At 37.7% G+C, this 23,602-nt stretch overlaps 1 protein-coding gene across 4 annotated transcripts in view; it reads left to right on the forward strand.

Moving 5' to 3' along the window:
* Positions 1–634: 634 nt before the first annotated feature.
* The window catches only part of BUB1 (BUB1 mitotic checkpoint serine/threonine kinase), a 32,026-nt gene continuing 9,058 nt past the window's right edge, over positions 635–23,602 (forward strand). For 3 of the 4 annotated variants that reach the window (XM_084777265.1, XM_084777267.1, XM_084777268.1), the window contains exons 1-16: positions 635–768; positions 3,095–3,154; positions 3,237–3,375; positions 4,556–4,752; positions 7,157–7,200; positions 8,176–8,276; positions 10,262–10,314; positions 10,396–10,583; positions 12,502–12,653; positions 14,354–14,547; positions 15,632–15,690; positions 17,171–17,299; positions 17,392–17,502; positions 18,200–18,296; positions 19,340–19,421; positions 21,745–21,919. In XM_084777265.1, coding sequence (XP_084633391.1) covers positions 743–768; positions 3,095–3,154; positions 3,237–3,375; positions 4,556–4,752; positions 7,157–7,200; positions 8,176–8,276; positions 10,262–10,314; positions 10,396–10,583; positions 12,502–12,653; positions 14,354–14,547; positions 15,632–15,690; positions 17,171–17,299; positions 17,392–17,502; positions 18,200–18,296; positions 19,340–19,421; positions 21,745–21,919 — 1,807 coding nt within the window. In that variant the 5' untranslated portion in view covers positions 635–742. The remainder of the gene's footprint in view (positions 769–3,094; positions 3,155–3,236; positions 3,376–4,555; positions 4,753–7,156; positions 7,201–8,175; positions 8,277–10,261; positions 10,315–10,395; positions 10,584–12,501; positions 12,654–14,353; positions 14,548–15,631; positions 15,691–17,170; positions 17,300–17,391; positions 17,503–18,199; positions 18,297–19,339; positions 19,422–21,744; positions 21,920–23,602) is intronic. The other variant, XM_084777266.1, reaches the window with a different exon arrangement.

A 23,602-nucleotide genomic window follows, 5' to 3' on the forward strand; every position in this document is an offset into this window, starting at 1 on the left:
CACACACACACACACACACACACACACACACGGCTTTCCCCGCTTCATTAACCAGACATAATGATTATGGTTTCCTCATTTGTTTTATGTGTGTGTGCCACAGCATGCATAGAGATCAGAGGACAACTTGAGGAAGTTTGTTTTCTTTCCTTCCACTTTGGGGATGGAATGGAAAGAACGGAACTCGTATCTATCAGCCTCGGCGGCACGCGCCTTTACCCAACTCACCAGCTATACAATCTCTGCTACTCAAGCAAAGAGGACAAAGATTCGCGACTCACAGGACCCAAGAAGGCTCAAAGCACTTCGAGCCACAGAGTCTTCACGTTCAACCTTGTAGTGTTGCAATTTCTACAGTTTTTTTAAATGACAGCAACAACAGTACTAATCCCTATGCCCAAAAAAAAAAATGGTTAGCCTCTCACTGGAACGGAAACGACTCAAGCCAGCCAGCACCTAGCACAGGACTCGCTAAAAGACGAGGCGGTAATTAGAACGGCTGCCGGTTCGGAGAGTGGGCGGGACAGAGGCGGGACTTTGGCAACGGCCTCAGTGATTGGCCAGCTCTCCCTCAGCCGAGACCAATGGTCAGGCGCGCTGCCAACGCTCGACGTTACGACTGCGGCTGCGCGGGGTATTCGAATCGGCCGCGGCCTTCCCGGCTGGTGGCGGTGTGCCTGGTCGGGTGTTTCGCTGGCTGGCGGCTGGTGGGCACTTTCGCCGCCTTGCGCTTTTTCTCGTCATGGACAACCTAGAAAATGTCTTCGGGTAAGTGTCCCTCAGGTGGAGTGAGGACGCGAGCCGGGCTGAGGGCCGGCGGGGACGGTCCCTCAGCGGCGCTTTCTCCTCAGCGCCGCTTCCTCAGCGGGTCCTCCCCCGCCCCCCCATACACACACAGCAGGCCTCAGCCAAGGCGGTGGCCCCGGGTCACCCGGGTAGAGGTGCTAGCTGCCGCCCGTTACCGATTTGTGGGACCGGACCTTCAGAAGTCACATGTCTTCTGGGGGCACTCGGTCCAGAACGACAGCCGCCGCTAAGGACCGCCCCCCACCCCCTTCAAAATCCCGAACTTTGTGTGGTGGGCATTTTTTTGGAGAAATGTTCGAATGTCTTGAAAAAAAAAACGCTATTATACTAGGGAAAGAATTTATACTATTTCTCGCTTGTCTGCTATGTAAGTAAAAAATGGAAGCTGAACTTTATGGGGAAACAAATGCTTGCTGATTCATTTGCGTCTACCTGCAAGTAGATGGGGGTGGTGGTTGCTGTTGTTTTTTTAAAGCTCCCACACTGATTTCTTTTTCTTTTCTTTTTGGGCGTAGGTGACTTAGCCAGCCTGTGATGTCAAACCATTTAAAACTGTTAAATTATGTTACAAGAAATAAAAATTTATTTTTATCAGTCCTTTAGGTATTTGAAGAGTAAGATACCCAAAATCTGTTGTCGTTAAGCAATTTAATTTTTACCCAGATAAACTGAGTATTGCCCCTCCCCATTTAAATAAAAAAAGAAACTAGGTAATTTTGAGTTTTTAAAGGCTAATTTGTTTTAATGATTAGATGTTTTAGTATTAAGGTACAGTGTGTTTAAGCCATTTTCCCAGAAGGTATGGTTGGTGTAAGGCTATTCGTTATTTATTTTATTTTGCTAAACAAGAACTTCTAAACACAGAAGTAGTGCTGACAATTCAGACATGCCAACAAGAATCCAAAATGTGTTCCTTTTAAGTGACAAGATGAGATTTCTTGACTTAAATTTTTGAAAGTGTTGTCATTGCTAAATCTAAAGCCAGTGCTGTCTACAGTTTCTCTGAATAACCATTTAAGTATGCCAGTGAAACATTTTTGGGTTGGTTTTCCTGATCATCTATCTACAAACATACTACTTTTAAATTCTTTTTCCCCTAGTTTTATCATTTCTCAGTTTAAAAACCTATGAGTGTTTCTCAAATTGATTCATACTCAAAATACATCCTCTCTTTCTCTGAAATTGTGGGCATGCTATTCTCACCCTGGTTCAACTTACAACCCACTAGGATCCTATTATAGCCCCCTAGCTTATGATTCCACCCCTGCGCCTTTCCACGAAAGGACAAAGAAGACATTTTAAAATGCAGATAGAACTTGCCACCTCTTCTGCTGTCACACTTAACTACATTCACTCTTTCTGTTCCTCAAATTCTGTCAGCCTTGACGATTTCCCTAATGTAGCTGTGCTAGCTAGCTAGCATTGATCATCCTACTCTTAACCCCTTAGCTTGCCCCCCACCCCCCACCCCCCACCCAGGGTTTCTCTGTGTAACAGCCCTGGCTGTCCTGAAACTCGCTCTGTAGTCCAGGCTGGCCTCGAACTCATGGAGATCCACCTGCCTCCCAAGTGCTGGGATTAAAGGTGTGCACCACCCACCCCCCTTCTTTTTAATGCTTAATGTAACATGGCACTATTTTTATGTTTTTGTTTACACCACTAGCTGCTGACGTCATTGGAATTTGATTTGCTTGTCTGACTTCTTTTCATCTTTCTGTTTGTTTGTTTGTTTGTTTGTTCAAGACAGTTTCCTTGTTTAGCCTTGGCTCTCCTGGACTTACTTTGTAGACCAGGCTGGTCTCCTGCTCACAGAGATCCCCCTGCCTTTCGGAGCACTGGGACTAGACTTTGCCTGGCTTTGGCTGTGGTTGGTTATTATGGAAATAAGGAAAGCAGAGTCCTTTGGAAGCTCTGAGGGTGTTTATCAGCACTGTCGTTATGTGCTTTTTCCCTGGGATAATGTTATATTTAGATTTAAGTCTCTGGAAACTCCCAAATTGTAGTACTGGGACTGCACCAAAGGGGAGGGTTCTTTGGATCTTATTCTAACCCCCATCTTCCCTATCCCACTAGGTGGCAGTGACATTGGGGACCACTGAATCTAGATGGACCTAGGGGGCAAATACTGCTTCTGTCTGAACACCTCTGAATGATTGTTCTTTTATGTGATGTTTGGGTTGATATTCAAGATTTCTGTTTTCAAGTATGTAGGTGACATAATGTAGAATCAAATGTATCTTTGGCATTTAGGAATTATTCCTCATCTGTATGTACTTTTCTGTTCTAGCATGTTTGAAGCCCATATGCAAAGCTACAAGGGTAATGACCCACTCGGAGAATGGGAAAGGTTAGTGTGTGTTTGTTTGTTTTCTTTTAAATGAAGGAACCCTATGCTACCCTGTGGAAAACTAATATCCATATTTTTCTAGCTTTGTGAAGTGGGTAGAACAGAATTTTCCTGACAATAAAGAATATTTGATGACATTACTAGAACATTTAATGAAGGAATTTTTAGATAAGAAGCGGTACCACAATGACTCAAGATTCATCAATTATTGCTTAAAATTTGTGAGTATTACTAAACATAATGTTTTATTTCTGGTTTCCTCCCTTGTTTTTTGGGTTTTGTTTTAGTTTCAGGGGATTGTTGTATTTTGTTTCAAGACAGGATTTCTCTTTGTAGCCCTGGCTCTCCTGGAACTCACTCTGTAGACTATGCTGGCCTAGAACTCAAAGAGATCCACCTACCTCTGCCTCTCAAGTACTGGGATTAACCCAACAACAGCCTGGCTTTTGGTCCACTCTCTTGTTAAGATCATTTTAGACTGCTTTTTTATATCTATTGTTTCCAGTATGAATTCTTTTTTAATAGAAGTTTTATAGTCAGTGGTATGTATTGTAGAGCCTTGGCTTCCGAAATACTGAGGAATCAGTGATTTAATTTTAAAATCTCTCTTTATCTCGTATATGTAAATATTCCACCATAAGATAGGAACTAAAAGTTAAATGAACTGTGCTTGGAGCTACTTGTGGTGGCTCACACCTTTATTCCCAGCACTTGGGAAAAAGAGGCAAGCAAGTCTATGCACTTTCAGCCAGCCTGGTCTACGTAATGAGTTCCAGAACTTGGAAGATTATGTAGCAAGACACTGTCTCAAAAAAGGGAGTAGGAGGAAGAGAGACAAGAAAGAAAGGAATGTGCTTGTGATGATAAGGAGGAGGTCTTAGGTGCTAAAAGGCTTTCTGGGAGTGAATCAGATTCATCATGAGTACAGTAATGAATTCCTAACTCAGACTAAATATAGTACTAAAAGGAGAAAGCAGTCTTGGACTTTACAAGGGTAGGACTCTGCATGTATAGTATGGCTTTTAGTTTAGTGTTTTTTTATGGGATTCTTCAGTGTGCAAACAAATAAGTCTCAGACTCTCATGCCTTCTCTTGAGCTCTTTTCATTCTGTTGGTTTGTCTTCTCCAATTTTGATGTGATAATATTGTTTTACCTTATATTTTATTTTGTTGTATTAATAAATGAACTATCATTTATACCTGCTGGGAGAGGGAGTCACTCCATTCTCCAATAAAATGACACTCTGCAGCAAGTATAAATGATAGTTCAGTTGTTAACTTTTACTCTAGTAGCTAGGTTTTTATTCATTTGTTCATTCATTTATTAATATAACAAGATAAAATATAAGGTAAAACAATACTATCATTGCTTATGTATGGTTTTGTTCTGGGTTTCTGTAGGCTGAGTACAACAGTGACCTTCACCAGTTTTTTGAGTTTCTGTACAACCAGGGGATTGGAACTAAGTCATCTCCTCTATACATGTCCTGGGCGGGGCATCTGGAAGCCCAGGGAGAGCTGCAGCATGCCAGTGCTGTTTTTCGGAGAGGAATTCAAAATCAGGCTGAACCTAAAGAACTACTACAACAAGAGTACAGGTACTTTCAAAGTGTATAACTCACCTGTTCATCTGTCTGTATGTATCTTTGTGTACATAAACTTTAACTATAAGTCATATTGTGGGTCTGACTGCAGATATGGAGCTGTATGTTCCATCTTAGGATGCTATATGGCAGATTTTATAATGTCACTTTAGACGACAGAATTATGAGGCAACACAGGACATCACATCACAAAAAGGGCACATACAAGAGACAAAACAAATTGTGCACTCAAAAGCCCATTAAGCAGTGACTAGAAATTTCCACTTATGAAGACAGAGCCCTCTTGATCTAATCACAATTTGGAGATAATGTTTTATAAATCTTCACATTGAGGGTTTCAACATGAGTTTTGGTGTCCATTCAAAGCATAGTAAACTATCATTATAAATACCTTATTTTTATCCCCATACATTTTGTTCTGTTACTTTTCTGTTATTAAAAATGCCTTATTTAGGAAAACTTGAAAAGAAAACTTGAAAATACAGAAAACTATTTTTTATCTCTGTATTATAGAACTACAAACATACTTTACAAAATCAAGCTATCTACACACTATATATCAAGATCTTTTCCTTTAAAAGTTATTCATTTCTTATATTTATCTAAGTTTTATAGCATCTAGAATTGCAATAATTGAATAAAAAATATGTTTAAACAGTTTCAAGGCATGTGGGACATACAACCAATCCATCTACTCAAAAGTTTTTCTTCTACATTCTCATTAGAAGAATTGGAGACCTTCCGTGCATTGCATCCCTTGCCAGCATTCAACACACTTACCTATTTTTTTTTTCAATTTTACTATAGTATTTATGCTTTAAAAAGTATGAGAATTTTCAAATATGCAGAAAAAATCAATGTAATAAATGTTCATTTATATACTTTTAGTAATTGTTAATAGTTATTTTTTTTTTCTTATTTGAAGTATGTGGTGGCTTGCCTGCATGTATGTATATGAACTAGGTGTGTGCCTGATGCCCACAGAGACTAGTGGCAAGGGCATTGGATTCCGGTGTAAACCATCATATAGGTGCTGGAAATCAAACCTGAGTCTTTTGGAAGAGCAGTAAGTGCTCTTAACTTTTGAGCCATCTCTCCAGCCCCTTGTCCTTTTTTCTGTACTAATGATACTTGTTTATCTTTTTAATTATTTGTTTGGGGCAAGCACACTACTGTAAGTGTGTGAAGGTCAGAGGTTCCTGGAGATCGAAATTTTGCTGGTTAGGCCTGGCAGAGCATTCTTACCTGCTGAATCATCTCATAGGCCCTGTGATGATGGATATTTTAAAAGACAGAATCTTTTCTCTCAAACACCACTGTTATCCTCTGTAAAAGTGTTTCCTCTTATTCTATGTCACCTAATAAAGTTAGGTGTTAATAATAGCTCTTCAATATTATCTAATTTTGTGTATCTCCAAACCAACATGTAAAATGGTTTGTTTGAATTAAGAATCATGCAGGAGGCCGGGCTATGGTGGCGCATGCCTTTAATCCCAGCACTTAGGAGACAGAGGCAGATGAATCGCTGTGGGTTCGAGGCCAGCCTGGCCTACAAAGTGAGTCCAGGACAGTCAAGGCTACATAGAGAAACCCTGTCTCAACAAACAAATAAACAAACAAACAAAAGAATCATGAAAAATTTGGTACTTAGTCATATATCTCTTCTATATATGGTATACATTTTTGTTTTAATTACCCAAAAAAATGTCAGGCTTGAGAACTACACATTTTTTTAAAGGTTGAGTTAGTATATAAAAGTGTTTTCAAATGATGTACGTGTGAAGATTTTAATAGAGCATGAGTGATATAACTCACTGTTCTTTGAAACAGTGGTCTACATTTTAATTTTTATTTTGGGTTTTCTTTTTTGTGTTTTTGTTTTGGTTTGGTTTGGGTTTTTTTGTTTGGTTGGTTTGTTTTTGGTTTTTGGTTTTTGGTCTTTCCAGACAGGATTTCTCTGTTTAGACCTGGCTGCCATGAGCTGGCTTTGTATACCTTAAGGCTGGCCTTGAACTAGAGAAATCCACCTGCCTCTGCCTCCCAAGTACTGAGATTAAAAGACATTTTGATTTTTTTTTTAAATATTACATAATCATTTTGTTTCAGATTATAAAATACGTGAAGTAGTAGTTGAAACATCTTTGAGTTTTAACATCTGCATGCTTGATTCATTGAGAAAGAACATGTATGTGCTAGGTGAATTTGAAAAATAGTGACATAACTGTGTAAAAAGAGGACTTTTCTAATATAATCATTCTCAGAATTTTATTTCTGAAGTTTAAAGTAACTTTGAAATTCAGTTTTTCTTTTTCTGTCTTTATTGCTTACTGTATTAGTTACATTTTGAAATAGGTGTATATTAAACTGGAAAGTTAATGTATTTTCTATTATCACATAGGCTATTCCAGGCACGCCTTAGTGGAACCCATTTGCCAGCTCAAGGTAAGATGATACATTTTTAAATGTGTAGATTATTAAAGATTTAGTCTGTAATTTTCACTAAGTGATTTTTGTTTTTGTTTTTAAAAGGACCTCACGTAGTATTTAATGAAAACCAAAAAATTACCAAATTACTGTTTTGGGCAATAGGAAAAGCATTCTGTTAATAATCTCATAAAACAGTTTTGGACAGCAGAGGGACTGTGTTTTAGCAGTTATAGAGCAAACCTGCAAGCAAAACTTAATGAATACCATTTTTGAAGAATTGAAAAAAAAAAGCTATATTTTAGATACAGTGTAGTGCACAAGCTTTTATCCTAGTACTTAGAAGGAAGGCTGACACAGAAAAAAACGTATATTTGAGAACAGGCAGAGCTACATAACAGTATACTGTCTTTTTAAAAACTAATAATAGGATTGTCCCAAAGAAAGGATATGCTGGACTCCTCATCTGTTTTGAATTGAATCAAATAGATGTACTGCAGCTTATTTTTTTAAGGCAGGGTTTCTCTGTGTAACAGCCCTGCCTGTCCTAGACTCTCTTTGTAGACCAGGCTGGCCTCGAACTCACAAAGATCTGCCTGCCTCTGTCTCCCGAGTGCTGGGATTAAAGGCATGCACCCCCCTTAGAAATAAAGATCCCATTTCAACAATAGTCACTGTCATCTTGTTTAAAATAACCACTTAAAGTAATTTTTGTATTTATATGTTAGATATATGTACATGCTTACATGTATGTCTACACTGCATACATGCCTAGTGCCCACATAAATCAGAAGAGGGCATTACATTCCTAAAACCAGAGTTATGGATGACTATGAGCCACCATGTGAGTGCTGAGAATTAAACTTGGGTCCTATGTAAGAACAAATATCCTTAACTGCTGAGCCATCTCTCCACCCACAAATAGATTATGTGCTAATTTTATTTAATGTTCCTTTTCACTTATTTCTCATCTCACTTTTTTCCCCCTCATAGCTACAACTTCAGAACCTCTGCAGAGTACTCAGATTTCAAACCAAGTTACGACAACAGAGTCAAGTCCAGACAGAACCTTAGACTGTGTTCCTAAGAATCAGGTAACAGAGAGATTTACTTGTATGCTGTATAGAAATTAGGAGTATTATTAGACAGCCATTCTGGTTGTCTCTTAGATCTTCCTTTGCATCTTATTCCATTGACCCTGTTTCCTATGACTGACCTCCATTTCAGCCACCATTCAATGGCAGTTCTCTGAGCCTTCTTCTGTCTCTGTAATATAACTTGTCAGACCTAGGGACCTCTGCCACACAAACCCCCTGCAGCTTCCTTTTTCCTGATATCCTCTATTTGTTCTGCTGGCCTCTTCATAGATTCAGGAAATCCTTATTTTATATTATATTTGACTGGACGTTTTTGAGCTCTGCTTTTAAAAAAAAAAACCCAGCACCTCAGACATTCCTGCGTGTAACCTTAACACTTCTAGGCATTTCTTCTCTGTGCTTCATGCCACTCTTGATAGTTGATAGTATGTGTCTTGTGTTTACCAGTTAATTCTTTTTTTTTTTTTTTTTTTTTTTTTTTGGTTTTTTGAGACAGGGTTCCTCTGTGTAGCCTTGGCTGTACTGGATTCGCTTTGTAGACCAGGCTGGCCTTGAACTCACAACGATCCGCCTGCCTCTGCCTCCCGAGTGCTGGGATTAAAGGCGTGCGCCACCACCGCCCGGCCCAGTTAATTCTTTAATAGCCAAATTATTATGATTTTAAATTTCATTCTCAAATTTGGAATGTGTCTATCTCTCAAAGTTATAAAAAATGAATACTATTTCTGCAACATAACAGAAGATATTGCCTCATTTTCTGTTGTCAACCATTATATGCAGAACTGCATCTTTTTCTGCTGTTTCTACGGGAAAATGAAGCTGTGATATTTATCCTTTTAGATTGTCTAATATACCATTAAAGACACAGGAGGCATAAACTAAGGTAAAAACTTGTTAGCTCAGCTTATTTTTCTGAACTATATAAGATATCTATTTACAAACTAATTCTATAACTAAACTGTAAGCTCTAGAAATCTTTTTCTCTCTTCTTTTTTTTTAAAGATTTATTTATTTACTATGTATACAGTGATACAATGTTCTGACTACATATATGCCTGTATACCAGAAGAGGGCACCAGATCTCATTATAGATGGTTGTAAGCCACCTTGTGGTTGCTGGGAATTGAACTCAGGAGCTCTGGAAGAGCAGTAAGTGCTCTTAGCCTCTGAGCCATCTCTTTCTATCTGTGTCATTCTACCAAACTAGTCTATCTTTGCCTAGAGCTCCTCCAAACCCATAAGGGATCCTTAGCTCTCTTTCCTAGAGTACTGTTTTTCCTGTGGCCTGCCAATTGCTTCTCTGTTGTTTCTGTAAGCCCATAGAGAGAATCCCTAGTTCTTCCCGGAGCTCCTTCCATGAGGGCTCTTCTCAACCTCCAAATGAACAAGAGGTCTCAAAGGTCCAATTGATATAAAGGCTGAAGAGATAGATGGCTCAGTGGTTAAGAGCACTTACTGCTCCTCCAGAGCTCCTGAGTTCAGTTCCAAGCAACCACATGGTGGCTCACAACCATCTATAATGTGATCCGATGCCCTCTTCTGGCCTGCAGGTGTACAGGCAGGCAGAGCACTGTATACATAATAAATACATCTTTTTAAAAAATGAAATGAATGTTACTTCTTTCTCGTCATATTCCCCAAATATAAATCACTGTACGATACATGTGAAATATTAATAATTATTTGTTTAGTGGGTTATGGCTACTATTAGAAACTTCTGAGACTAAAGCAATAACAGAAGGAAATTTTAATTTTTTACATTTAAATTAATTGTTTTCTTTTGGGGGACCTTAATTTGAAAGCTAAGTAAAAATAATGTCAGCTAAAGTTCCAGCTATTATTCATAATTTATGAAAACATATAAATATGCTTGAGATTAAGAGACTCCTTCTCATGGGGCATTTTCATATTAACTGTGAGGTAATTTGTGAGAAAGTTTCTTTTTGGTAAATGAATGCTCATATTTGTTTTCTCTCCTTTAGGGTTCAGAATGTTTGGGTGTGGCACCTTCCACTTGTGATAAAGAGTCTAATATGCAAGTATAATGAGTACATTGTTACTTAAATTTCCTTCATGTTACTTCAGTACACTATTGTAAATGGAGTCCTTTTCCCAGTAGGGAACAAAGAGTGATCCTGATTTCCAAGTCAGAATGCTCTGTCAGCTCCTCTGTGGCACCCAATGCTGAAGCTCAGCAGATTATTATGTACTGCAAGGAAAAGCTTATTCGTGGGGATTCAGAATTTTCCTTTGAAGAACTGAGAGCCCAGAAATACAATCAACGGAGGAAGCATGAACAGTGGGGTACTTACACTCTTAGATCTTGGATGGTTTTATGTCATTCAAAATAATGAATAATCACATAACTGAATGAAAGATGAGAATGTCTTGAGCTCCTTCTGTCAGAAGCTTAGAAGTCTTTATTAGACACTAGCCATGCTGCAGCACTTGTCCACAGGTTCTGTTGCTGAACCGATAGCTGGTGCCCGAAACAATGAAAGCTACAGTAAACATTCTTATGGGTGTTGCCTTTGTAGTGGTGAAATAGTGTTTCAATATTATCTATGTGAATTTGAATTCTGTATACTGTATTCCTAAATTTCTAGGGCATTTATTTGTTCTATGGAAGAATTTAATTGAGAACTGGGGTTCAGAAGAGGTTTTCCAAATTTGCATCAACTTTAAACAAACATGCAGAAATAGTTTCCTAATCAGCATGCCCAGTTACTTATGTTTATGGAATACATTTTTTTTGTTCTTCATAAACAAATGTGCATTTGCACTTGGTTTTTGCTATAACAACATAGACTTTAAAGCAAGGAAAACAAACCTTTGTTCCACTAAGGGTTTTAAGCTATTTATTTGGACTAGATCTATTTTTGTTCAATACTTTTGAAAAATATTTTATTTATTAAGTTTATGTGTGAATGTAGGGTTTTTTATGGGAGTGCAGTGCCCTTAAAGGCCAGAAGAGGTGGTTGTGAGTTCTCTGATATGAGTGCTGGGAAATGAACTTAATTTTGCAAGAGCAGCAAACTCTTAACTGCTGAGTCATTTCTCTAGCCCCTATGTTCATTGCTTTTTATATTTAACCAACCATAAAGAACCATCAGTTAATATTTGTTGAGGACCCATTTTGAAGTGTCTATGGATATTTTCCTTCCATTTGCCACAACCCTGTAGTTTCTAGCCAAAAGTGAATCCTGATTTGTTTGGGGTGTGCCCATATGTAATGTTTATAGGAAACAGAATAATCCAAAGTACTGTTTAAAAAACTGACTTTTAGTACACTTTTATTTCCAAAGAGGTAGAGCTGGAAAGGTGGCTCAGCAGTTTAGAGTTGGTAGTGCTTTTAATGGACCGGAATTCAGTGCTCAGTCAGCACCCATGTCACATGACTTACAAGACCCAGCTCTGAGGGATACACCTCTACTTCTGTAGGTACCATCACACATGTACACAATTTTAAAAAACACCAAGTGTGACTACCTGAGTTCTGTCTCTTAAGACCCATATAGTAGGAGGAGAGCCAGCTTCTACAAAATGTCATCTGACCTCTACATACATACCTTGAAAATACGTTTTTTAAAATCTGAAATAGGAAGTCATAGGGGGCATGAAGAGATAGCTCAGTCAGTACAGAGCTTGCCGTGCAATAATGAGGATGAGAGTTTGAGTCCCAGGAACCACAATAAAAAGGACAGTGTGATAGCAGACACTTGTAATCACAGCACTAACATGGCAGGGGCAGCCTAGACTACACCACTCCGGGCCAGTAAGAACAAAAACCAAGGGGATAGCTCCTGAGACACCCTGGCCTCCACATGCCTATATATTACATATGCACATGAACACAAGCACATATGTACATATGTAAAATAAAATAATTAAAAATAAAAACAAATGGAAAATTATTTTCAAGTCATTTGTAGCACAGTATGATTATTTTATAGGATTTGTTTGGTATTAGATTCTGTCACTGCTGAATCTTACTGATCATATAACTTTTTTTTATATGTAACATGACCTGTATTTAATAGTAACTGTGGTGAGGACAGGTAAAGATTAAGAAAATATAAGTTTCAGTTCTAAAATCTAATAAATATGGAAAACTTTGTTTTAAAAACTAACCATCCTAAATTGTAACCTTTTACTCATTTTGCATGCAATTCTCTGGAGAAATTTTGAGAATAAGCCTTTTTTTTTCAAATGTTTCTTAAAGTTAGTGAAGACAGACATTATATGAAAAGGAAAGAAGCAAATGCTTTTGAGGAGCAACTCTTAAAACAGAAAATGGATGAACTTCATAAGAAATTGCATCAAGTGGTGGAGTTGTCTCACAAGGACCTGCCTGCTCCCCAGAACAGGCCTGATGTATGTCCATGTCTTCACTGGTATACCTTATCCCCAATATCTATTGCTGTCTCTGCTCTACGTTTTATAGCTATTCTAATTTAGCTAGGCACCTTACTAAATTAGTAATTTGACACACAAAAGTGTGTAAAATTTGGAATGAGCTAAGAAATATAGAAACTGCGTGGAAATGATTAGCTCAAGTAAGTCTCTGCAGATGTCCAAAAAGTAGAATAGGCCCTAAGAGCTGTGGTACTTGATCTGTGTCGTGACTGGCCTTTCTTCTTACTAATTTGTAGGTAAGGGTCATTTAAGTTACAGGTTTGGGGGATGGTGTTGGCTTTTGTTTTGGTTGTGAGACACGTTCTTAATATGTAGCACTGGCTGACCAAGAGCTTGCTATGTGAACCAGATGGACCTTGAACTGACTGATGCCTCTGTTTCTGACTCTGATTTAAAGGGATATGCCACCACACACAGCTTAAGTTAACAGTCTTACAATTTGTAAGAATGCGCCCATAAAATAAGGAATTATCCTGTCTTTTATTACATTCTATTTAAATAGAAAAGCATGTATTTTCAAGTTTGTTTATTCTTCCTATTTTGGACCATGCTTTTTTAGAAATTAATATAAATGTATCCTATTTATTAAATAGAAAATGACTACTTAGAATACTTAAATTTGTGGGAAGTATTTGATAATATTAATTTTTTAGTCTTTTCCCAAAATTAAGTGAAGAGAAATAGGATACTTTTTATTTGTTTTATGATTCACTTGTGAGCCAGCTAAACTGGAATATATGGTGTAGAGAATTGAGACTTGGTCCAACAAAGCAAGAGGGAACCAGCTCCTAAAAGTTGTGCCCTATTAAAGTTATTTTCATGTAACTATGTTGGTTTCTCTCTTAACCATGCTATGACACAAATAATTGAGACTCTTCTATATTTGTTTAATAGTAAGCTTCACAGCATAAGGGTTGAGCAGTTGTTGCTGTATTCTTAACCTTCTCAGCTAATTTGGCTTCTCAGGATGTATCCCAGCAATTCCTGCTCTTTGTGTAGCTTTCCTTGGCTCCAGCTTCTCCTTCCTGATGTCTCTTGGACCTCAGCCTATGACTGAATCCCCTACTTTCTCCTCTAACTCTTCCTCTCCTGGCTGGCACGAAGTCCAGTCTGTTCAGTTATTGGCTGTAAGTTCCTTATTGGCATACCAGAGGACAGTTGGGGAGCAATGTTTACACAACATTGAGGTACAAGATTCTCAGAACAAGCATTGCAACCAGATATGGGGGGTACAAAAATCAGCATTTGAATTACACAATAACCTTATGCCTATAGTCCCCTGATTTACACATGTGTGCAACTACACACATATTTTTTAAAAATTAATATAAACTTTTGGTGTGTCCATGTTTAAAAAGCTACTAGAAGCTATCATAGAGGCTAATCTTGGTTTGGTTTGGTTTGGTTTTGGTTTTTTGAGACAGGGTTTCTCTGTGTAACCTTGGCTGTCCTCAATCTGTAGACCAGCCTGTCCTTGAATTCAGAGATCCACTTGTCTCTGCCTCACAAGTGCTGGGATTAAAGGCATGTGCCACCACTGCCTGGCTGAGGCTAATCTTTTTATGGTTGTTGTTGCTGCTGTGCTTTGAAAAGCTCTAGTGACTGGTTGGTATTTTGTTTTTCTTTGTATTTTTTTGTTTGTTTGTTTTGCATGAAAGGTTAATGCATGCTCCCAGCAAGAACTGAGGGTTCCAAGTCTTCCATCCACCAATCAGCAGAACTCAGTGAAACCACAGGAAGCACCTTCTGTTCCTCTTATGGTAAATGTTGTTAACAGCGCTTTGGTGTTCCCAGCTGCCAGCCAGCCAGTTCTTCCTATTCCTGTAAGTGGGCAGACAGTGACAGACTCCAGGTAAGCTAAATGTTGTCCTGGAAGTCATAGTGATGTGAATGGCATGTATAATTTTTTTTCATGCTCTACTGTGCCATGTTGTGTTAAAGGTGTATGGTTCTTGTTTTATAAAATATTTTATGTTGAAAAGATTATCAAAATGTTGCCCCCCAACTTTGAGACTCAATCCCATGCTACTTTTACAGTATTGGTTTACTTTATACTTTTTTATTTAAGTATAAACTTTCACCAATCCTTCTATGCCTTCAGAATATATAGCTGTAAACTGCAAACTGAAAATGCCTTTGCTTACTTAAGCTTTGACTGCATACTTGTAGGTATTACTGCACAGAAAGTTACTTGATATGTGTTTTCATGTTCTGATCAGTGTTGATGATTCTTTGTGCCAAGATCTATCTCCACACTATTCCCCAATTGTGAAGAATTTTTCTAGGCTTCGAAAGTAATACCATTTTTGTCTTTGATTATTCATCTTTTAACTTGTGATTTGATATTAATTTGTAAGCCTAGAAGTGATTTGCACTTCTTTTTTTAACATTTTAATTAGGTTCCTGGAGAATTCTAGCAGATGAGATTGACTTCCCCAGTATGTTTAAGAGCAAGCTACTACATAAGTGGCTTGTTAGTTTTCCTCCTTCTTTGCTATTATTTTAAAATCTGGACATTACTAGTGGTTTCAGGATTATCACAGGAAAGTTACTACTTCCATTAACCTCTTTCCTAACACTCACTTCCTAAAGCTAGGCCTTTAGCATTCACCATAAATGAAATGTGTTTGAATTTGGGAAGCCATTCTTTCCTGCCACAAGGAAGGAAGTTTGTTATTGTGCTAAAATGCAGATCCAGTGCTTCACACAAAAACATTTAATGGTTATCTTTCATTTCAAAGAATTTCGAAGAATTAGTATTCTTAAAGGTAATAAATATTTCATTTACTTCTACCATGTCCCTGAGTAATTTTATCCTCAACCTAACAGACTCAGTATTATTGGCATTTATCTGTTGTTTATTGAGAATTAATTAAAGATTCTCATATGTAAAGTGCTTTTATTCTTCAGTGTGTCCCAAGAATTTTCTCTTCCAGGTGTGTGAGTCAAAGTATTCGTGAATTCATGCCACAGAGTGAACCAGAAACAAAAGAAGGTAGTGTTTCTTTATAATAACTTCACCCAACTTGTTTTGGTAGACCCTTTTCGAGTTGCTCAGTGTCTCTATATTGTGACTGTGGTGAAGGAAGGCTTTCCACTTCAGATGGTAAGAATGATTTTATAAAGCCTCACACTGTTTTAGACGAAAATAGAAATTCACTTACCAGTCACATTTTCCTAGTTTAGAATCTTCTGGCATTTTTCTGTTAAGCTTCTTATGTATTAATCTGAAAGTCATAGTTAATCTGTTAGGTGAGAAAAGTGATCCAAAATGTTGTCAGTATTATATTCTCTTTGGTACCACAGTGGAGGCATTTGCATTGAAGATAATTTTGGCCACTAGATAATAAAGACACAGTTTGGTCATTCACCTCCTTTCCTTATGTGACTGCCATCTTTTCAACTAACAGTAGGAGCAGGGCTATTTAAAATAGGTACTTTGCCAGGCGTGGTGGCGCATTCCTTTAATCCCAGCACTTGGGAGGCAGAGGCAGGTGGATCGCTGTGACTTCGAGGCCAGCATGATCCACTGAGTTCAGGACAGACAAGGCTATACAGAGAAACCCTGTCTCAAAAAACCAAAATAAATAAATAAATAAAGTGAAATAGACACTTCTTGCACTAAGACTTGGTTCATGCTTGCTGGATACAAAGCATAGTTCTAAGTAGTTAAGAGTTGTAGTTGTAAAGAAAAAGGTGAGAATTCCCACAGTAAAACACATATTAGTGTTAGGGTGGAGAGTTAGGCTTTAAAAAAGGTAGCTAGGAAGGACTGATAGAGTAAGAAAAGGGAGAAGGGACTACCCATGAAGCACATGGGGAACCTGGCTCAAGCCGAATGAATGACAAGTGTAGATCGTTCAGGCAGCCACATTCTTGGTAGGCTCCAAGCACCAAAGATGACACTGGTTGTGGTGGCACAGCCTATAATCCAAGCACTCGAGAGGCAGAGGCAAGTGGATCTCTGTGAGTTTGAGGATATCCTGTTCTACGGAGTCCAGGACAGCCAGGCCTACACAGGGAAACCCTGATTCAAAAAACCAAAAACCCTAAACAAAGATGATCATACTTCCAGATGAGCAGTAGAAGAGAAGGAGAATGTCTAAGCAAACCCTAGCTGAGTAAAATGAATAGAATCCTTAATATTCACAGCATAATAGGAGGGAAAGATTTACAATGTGACCATAAGCGGATAGTACTTGTTATATTGTAAGCCTAGGATGCTTTTCATGACAAAACTCGTAACTTGATGTGACTTTCATTTCTTTTCCTATAGTTCATGGTGTTATTACACCTTAGTTCATGGTGTTATTACAAAGATAAACATGAATGTATAAAAAGCCTAACCAATGATAAAGGAAATGGTTGTAATTATTGACATTGGTAAACTTTTAATTGTAATTACTGCAATCATGTGCCTTCTAATGTGTTCTTATTGGCGTATTAATAGTACATTTGTCCCATTCCTTTGCTAGTGTGTGAAACAAATAAGGTTGCCTGCATTAATTCTTTTCACACAACTCCGAACACATCATTGGGAATGGTTCAAGCAACACCATCCAAAGTGCAGCCATCACCAACTGTACACACCAAGGAAGCGTTAGGTAAAGTATTTTGTTTGTATGCATAGTACCTCCAATAGATTAATAAAAACTGATTTGCAACCTGTTGACATGTATTTTTTCTGTTCTTTAAGGTTTCATCATGAATATGTTTCAGGCTCCAACACTTCCAGACATTTCTGATGATAAAGATGAATGGCCATCTCTAGACCAAAATGAAGATGCATTTGAAGCCCAGTTTCAAAGTAATGATTTATTTAATAGCTATTATGTACACAGTAGCATTGAAGTTGTCATAGGCATTATCAAGAAGTAGATAAGACCTCGTCTTTGAATAGTGTGCCATGTAAGAGCAGGGAATGACGAAATTACAGATATGACAAATTGAAAAGGTTGCTGTGTGTGTGGTTTAGTTTGGGTTTTATGTTAAGTGGAAATTTTTTGTTATTTATTAGTGAGTGCTAAAGGACAAAAGCATTATGGGTAGTAATGGTCAGGAAAGTAGGTTCTCAACATGAAACTTATACACCTCCTGGGAAAGACATCTAGGTGGAGTTTAGATGCCTGCAGTGCTGGAAGCCAAAGATCGTGGCAGAGATAAGTAGAATCTAGTTAGAAATTAAAACTCAGGTTAATTTTTTTTCTTAAAGGACATGAACAACAACAAAAACAGAATTTGTGCATTTTTATTGTGTGTGCTCTGTAGCAACATTGGACACTGCTCTGTGTATGACAGGATTTCCGCTGGCCCCTGAGTTCTAGACCCAGTGACCATGCATCAGTCACTTCACCTCACTGCAAAGAGACATATGTCATTACATAGGACCTAGTATTATTTTAAAGATTTCAGTACTTTTTTTTTTTTAATGTAGCTGAAGTTCAAGATAATGCCTTTTCACAAGACAATAATGAGATGTTATTTTTGGTTTTTTTGTTTTTCAGAAAATGCAGTGTCTTCAGGGGCTTGGGGAGTTAATAAGATTATGTCTTTGTCATCTGCTTTTTCTATTTTTGAAGATGGAAACAAAGAAAATTATGGGTAAAGAAACATCTATCTTTAAATAAACATGGGGGAAATATATGTCATCAAAATGGTATAAGATGGTGAAAGTTGTGAGGCAGTAAGGAGATAGGATAGACTGCTCAGTAGATGATCTGGGTTGGAATTCCATGGCTGCACCAATGAGCCTTTAACCTCACCACAAGGACTAAATGTGCTATGCGTGAGTTACAAGACAGCAGACCTCCCGTAGAAACAGCACAGCTGAAAAAGAAATGCAGTCTAGTTGTAAGTTATCAAGGAACAGATGGATTCTCTGGATTTGAAATGATATTAGATGTGGATGACTCTACCAGTACATCCATAAAGTGCAAGGCCAATAAAGTAGAACAGAGAATGACTTATATTGAGTAATAACTACAGAGAAAATGTTTTAAGGTAGAAGAACAAGTTGGGCATGGTGGCGCACGCATTTAATCCCAGCACTTGAAAGGCAGAGGCAGGCGATCTCTCTGAGTCTAAGGCCACCCTGGTCTACAAGTGAGTCCAGGACAGCCAAGGCTGTTACACAGAGAAACCCTGTCTCTAAACAAACAAACAAAAACAAAGGTAGAAGAACAATATATTAGTGAGACATCAGGGCATAGAGTAAGGTATTTTCAGGAATTTTCATTGTTATTCAAAACAAATGAAACTATGAGTTACAGCTATCTTGGCATGGAGGAACTTCATGCGGAGGTATAGTGGAGACAGCATGGCCAGCTTTCAGAAGGGATATCTGTATCCAGAACAGGCACTAGAAATAAAACTTAAAATGTTACCTGATAATCCAGGACATCTTACTGGTCAAGGCTCTTGTTTTTATTTGCTTCTAAAACTAGGAACCCAGTGTAATAAGCACATCTTATTTTTACAATTAATTCAGTTGGACCAAGTATTGCTATAGTTTCTGTGAAAGAAAAGAGTCACTGTAAAACCATTAGCTCATTAGGTAGGATAAGTGACAGATTTTTCTAACACTTTCAGCTTACTTATTTTATCTGTATGTTTTATGGTATGCAATTACACAAATCTTTTATTAGCTTACCACAGCCTAAAAATAAGTCCACAGGAGCCAGGACCTTTGGAGAACGCTCTGTTAGCAAATTTCCTTCAAGATCAAATGTAAGTAAATCTCTGCTTCATCAGTGAAATAGGTCTTATAATCTGTTCTTCATTTGACCAATTTGTACAAGGTGTTTACAACTTCTGGAAAATCCAATGTTACATGAAAAATGTGCTTGTCGACAAAATTGAATTCTATAAATAGAGAAAATAAAAACAATTATGTGATCCTTGCCCCTCAAGAGCCATTTCTTAGCTAGGAGGTGTTCCCAAGGGCTATATTTTTTCTTAGGCCTAAGAATGAGACCTATAGTGGAATATTAGTGAGAAACCCAGGAAATTGAATTGATGAAAATGAATTATCAGTAGCACACTACAACACACTCTTATTCATTGGCTCCCAGCATTCTCGTACGTTAGCAACCTTGCACACTGTGACCCAGAGTGTTCCCTTGTGTGTATCCTTATAAGTTCCAGAAACAGTGGACTGTAGTCTACATTCAGTGGCACTACTTCAAAGCTATTGTTTTGTTGACTTGTTCCACTACGTGCTTTTAAAATCAAACAAAAGGTACATTTTTCTATATATGCTAGTGCCGAGCAGAAACTGGTACATTTACAGCCATCAGTTTTTCCTTCAATACAGAAGGGATGGTAGAATTTATAAGAATATGAGATGTGTAAACTGTATATGCAGCATTTTAGGAATGAAGAGAAGCTGGGTGTGGTGGTGCACGCCTTTAAACCCGGAACTCCAGGAGGCAGAGACAGGAGGATCTCTGTGAGTTCGAGGCCAGCCTGTTCTACAAAGCGAGTCCAGGACAGCCAAGGCTACACAGAGAAGCTCTGTCTCGAAAAACAAAAACACACACACAAAAAAAGAACTGAAGGGATTTATCAAGTTCTAACTAAACTTTAGTTCTCTTTCTCCACGAATTCTAAACTTGGCCTATATTCTTAAAGAAACGTCTGATTTTACACACTGTGTCAGAGAAGATAGAAGATGAACCTGGGATATCCTGTGCCAGAAATTAAGGGTGTGATTATTTTGGTATTGTGTTTTGTAAAGTGGGGTAGTGGAGCACAGGAACCACTTGAACAAGTTAGTGGTCAAACCTGAGACAATTTGAAATGTAATATTAGATTATAACCCAAGAAATGAGTTTCCATGGTCACACAGTAAGGGAGAGGGGTCCAGTCTCCCTTACAGAAGCATTCCAAAGAATGTGGAAGGTCACCATTAGAACACAGAGAAAGTAACTGATATAGGCAAGGCCCATGGATGATTACTAACATCAGTGAGAAGAAATGCTGTCTGCATAGCTCCTGAGCATCTTAACAAAATTATCAATTACTATGCTTGGTTAACATTTCTCCAAGAGGGCCAGTGAGATGGCTCAGCAGGTAAAGGCATTTGCCACCAAGGCTGAAGACGCGAGTTGGATCCCTGGGACCAACATGGTAGAAAGAGAATTGACTCCCACAGTTGTCACTGGCCCTCATATGTGAGTCTTGGTACATCTATGTACCAAGTATACACATTCACAATTAAGTAAATGCTGTTTTTCTCTGCTGATTCTTTGATGAAGGTCTCTGGAAGGTAGACTTTGCTTACCTCCCTTTCAGTATGGGCAGGACATGGTGATTTGCATCTTTTAGAAAAGACAGTGGAGAGAGGTAATTAATTCAGTAAAGAAGCCTCAGAGATACCTGACTGAATGATTGGGTTAACTTCACCAGTAACAGGTGTGTTTATTGCACATATCCTCAGTTTCATGAGATAGTCTCTGATAGTCTCCTCTGAAATCTATAGCCCTAGTATGAAAGCCTGAACTAGAGGTAGTCACAGATCCAGACCTCTATTCAAAAGTATCAGTGGAAGAGAGGGGAGAAAGGATCCAGAAATGGCTGTAGTCAGAAGCAGCCAAATAGACAAGACAGCAGTGAGCAATGTGATGACCTATGTTGAAAGTTGGGAAGGACTCCAGCTACTAGTAGTATTTTTTTATAATAAACCACATTTTGGACAAGATTACCATTAGAGAGAAGTTAATGAAGGAGAGCAACCCTATGGTCTTAGTAACTATTAAAATTTAAAGATTAATATCGAAGGTAAAAATAAGTGTGCTAAAAAATAAGATTTATCTTTTTTTTCTTTAACTCCTTTTTTTTTTTTAAATCTTAAAAGGTTGAAGTTTTGTTTTGTTTTTTGAGATAGGAGCTTGCTGTGTTGTTCTGGATGATTTTTAGTACCTAAGCTCAAGTGATCCTCTGCCTCCTCACTCTCTTGAGTAATTTGTACTGCAGGGCTGTGTTAACTGCTGGATGTATTAAATTTCATCAACAAAACAGGCAAATTGCTGTTTTTTGTCTTATGTTGTAGGAAGCACCTCACACTGATGAGTTCATGGATGATTCAACAGTATGTGGTATTCGCTACAACAAAACCCTGGCTCCCAGTCCTAAGAGTATAGGCGACTTTACCTCTGCTGCCCAGCTTTCGTCTACACCATTCCACAGATACCCAGCAGATTCAGTACAGATTCCAGAAGAGAAAGGTCTGTGCTGAACTATTTTAGTATGTTCTATAAAACTGTAGTATTTAGTATTACAGTTTCTTGAAAATTCTAAGAGGAAATTTGAAAACTGTAAAGAAGCTTAAAACCTACTTTTGTGAGTGTGCATGGGCTTTTTTGTTGTTGTTGTTGCTGCTGTTACTGCTGTTGTTTCTTGGTTTTTGACATTCTGTCTTCATAGTCTACATTTTAAATTTTTAATAAATAGGTAGAAAGTGAAAAAAAAAACCTGGAGGGTAACTTAAAGACATATATCCAATAGGAGTATGATGTATTGTGATAGCGAAGAAAGAACTGCTACAAAAAGATTAAATTATTTAAGTATTAGAAACAATGAACTTATATTTCCTATTCTAATAAATAATGAAAAGCCAGTTTTGTCCGAGACATATATATCTTCAAATTTTATTACTTTAGACATATGGACAAGTATACCGTATTTAAAAAATCACATTTTTAATATTTTTATCTAACTTCGAGAGGCATTATAAAACTCCTTTTACTCTTTATTTCTTTTTTGTTTTTTAAGATGTATTTATTTTTATTATTTATACAATGTTCTGCCTGCATGTATGCCTGCACACCAGAAGAGGGCAACAGATCTCATTGTAGATGGTTGTGAGCCACCATGTGGTTGCTGGGAATTGAACTCAGGACCTTAACTTCTGAGCCATCTCTCCACCCCCCCCCCTTATTTCAACCTAATGCCTAATGTAACCTTTATATAAAAGATGTATGTGTGTGGGCTGTCAAGATAGCTCAGCACTTAAGAACACTGGCTGCTCAGACTTTGGATTCTAGCGTCCACATGGTAGCTTCCCACAGTCTAACTCTAGTTCCAGGGGATCTGATACCCTTTTCTGGCCTCTGCAGGGACTGTATGCTGGGATTCACAGACATAATATAAAAGTAAAACACTCATACACATAAAATAATTTTTTAAATGTGTAAAAGATCTACATTTGAATTTAACTAATGCCACTGCATTGAATGCATATTAGGTACCAATTTCCAATTTAAAAGATATAAACTGTAAAATCTGGGAGCATTATGCCATTTGGATAACTGTTACTTTACTAGCTAAATTATATCACTGTTAGGACTTTTTGAAAAGAATAATTGTTTATCAAAACAATAATGAAGGTCAGTGAGATGGCTTGGCTGGTAAAAGTGCTTGCTGCCAATCCTGATGACCTGAGCTGATCTCTAGGAACACATGGTAAAATAAAAGAACTGACTCCTGCAAGTTGTCCTCTGACCAATAGCATGCACTCACTCGAGCACAAACACATGACTAAATGTAATTTTTAAAGTTTAAAATCAGTAATTAACTGCTAAAGAATTTTAGTTCACTAGATAGAAGATACTCTAATGGGGTTATAGGCCTAAAAACCTAAAAATTGACTAAGGAGTAAAGATATTTTCTTAGAATACTAATCCAATATGGTTTTGTTTTTTTCTTCTAAATCTTAGAAATTAGTTCAAACTTGGACTATTTTGAAATGACATCATAAATTTGCCAATCAAATGAAATTTCTTGAAATTTTGCAAATTGAGAAAAACTAATCTGAAGAGTTCTTCAAAGTGTCAGTAGTGACTGTTTTAGGGTATTTGCTACTGTGGTTCTATAAATAAAAGCTAATGTTCTAGTACTACTAGTAAGTA

The sequence above is a fragment of the Acomys minous genome (genome assembly GCF_964271855.1).
Source record: "Acomys minous genome assembly, chromosome: 3".
In the NCBI taxonomy this organism is placed as follows: domain Eukaryota; kingdom Metazoa; phylum Chordata; class Mammalia; order Rodentia; family Muridae; genus Acomys; species Acomys minous.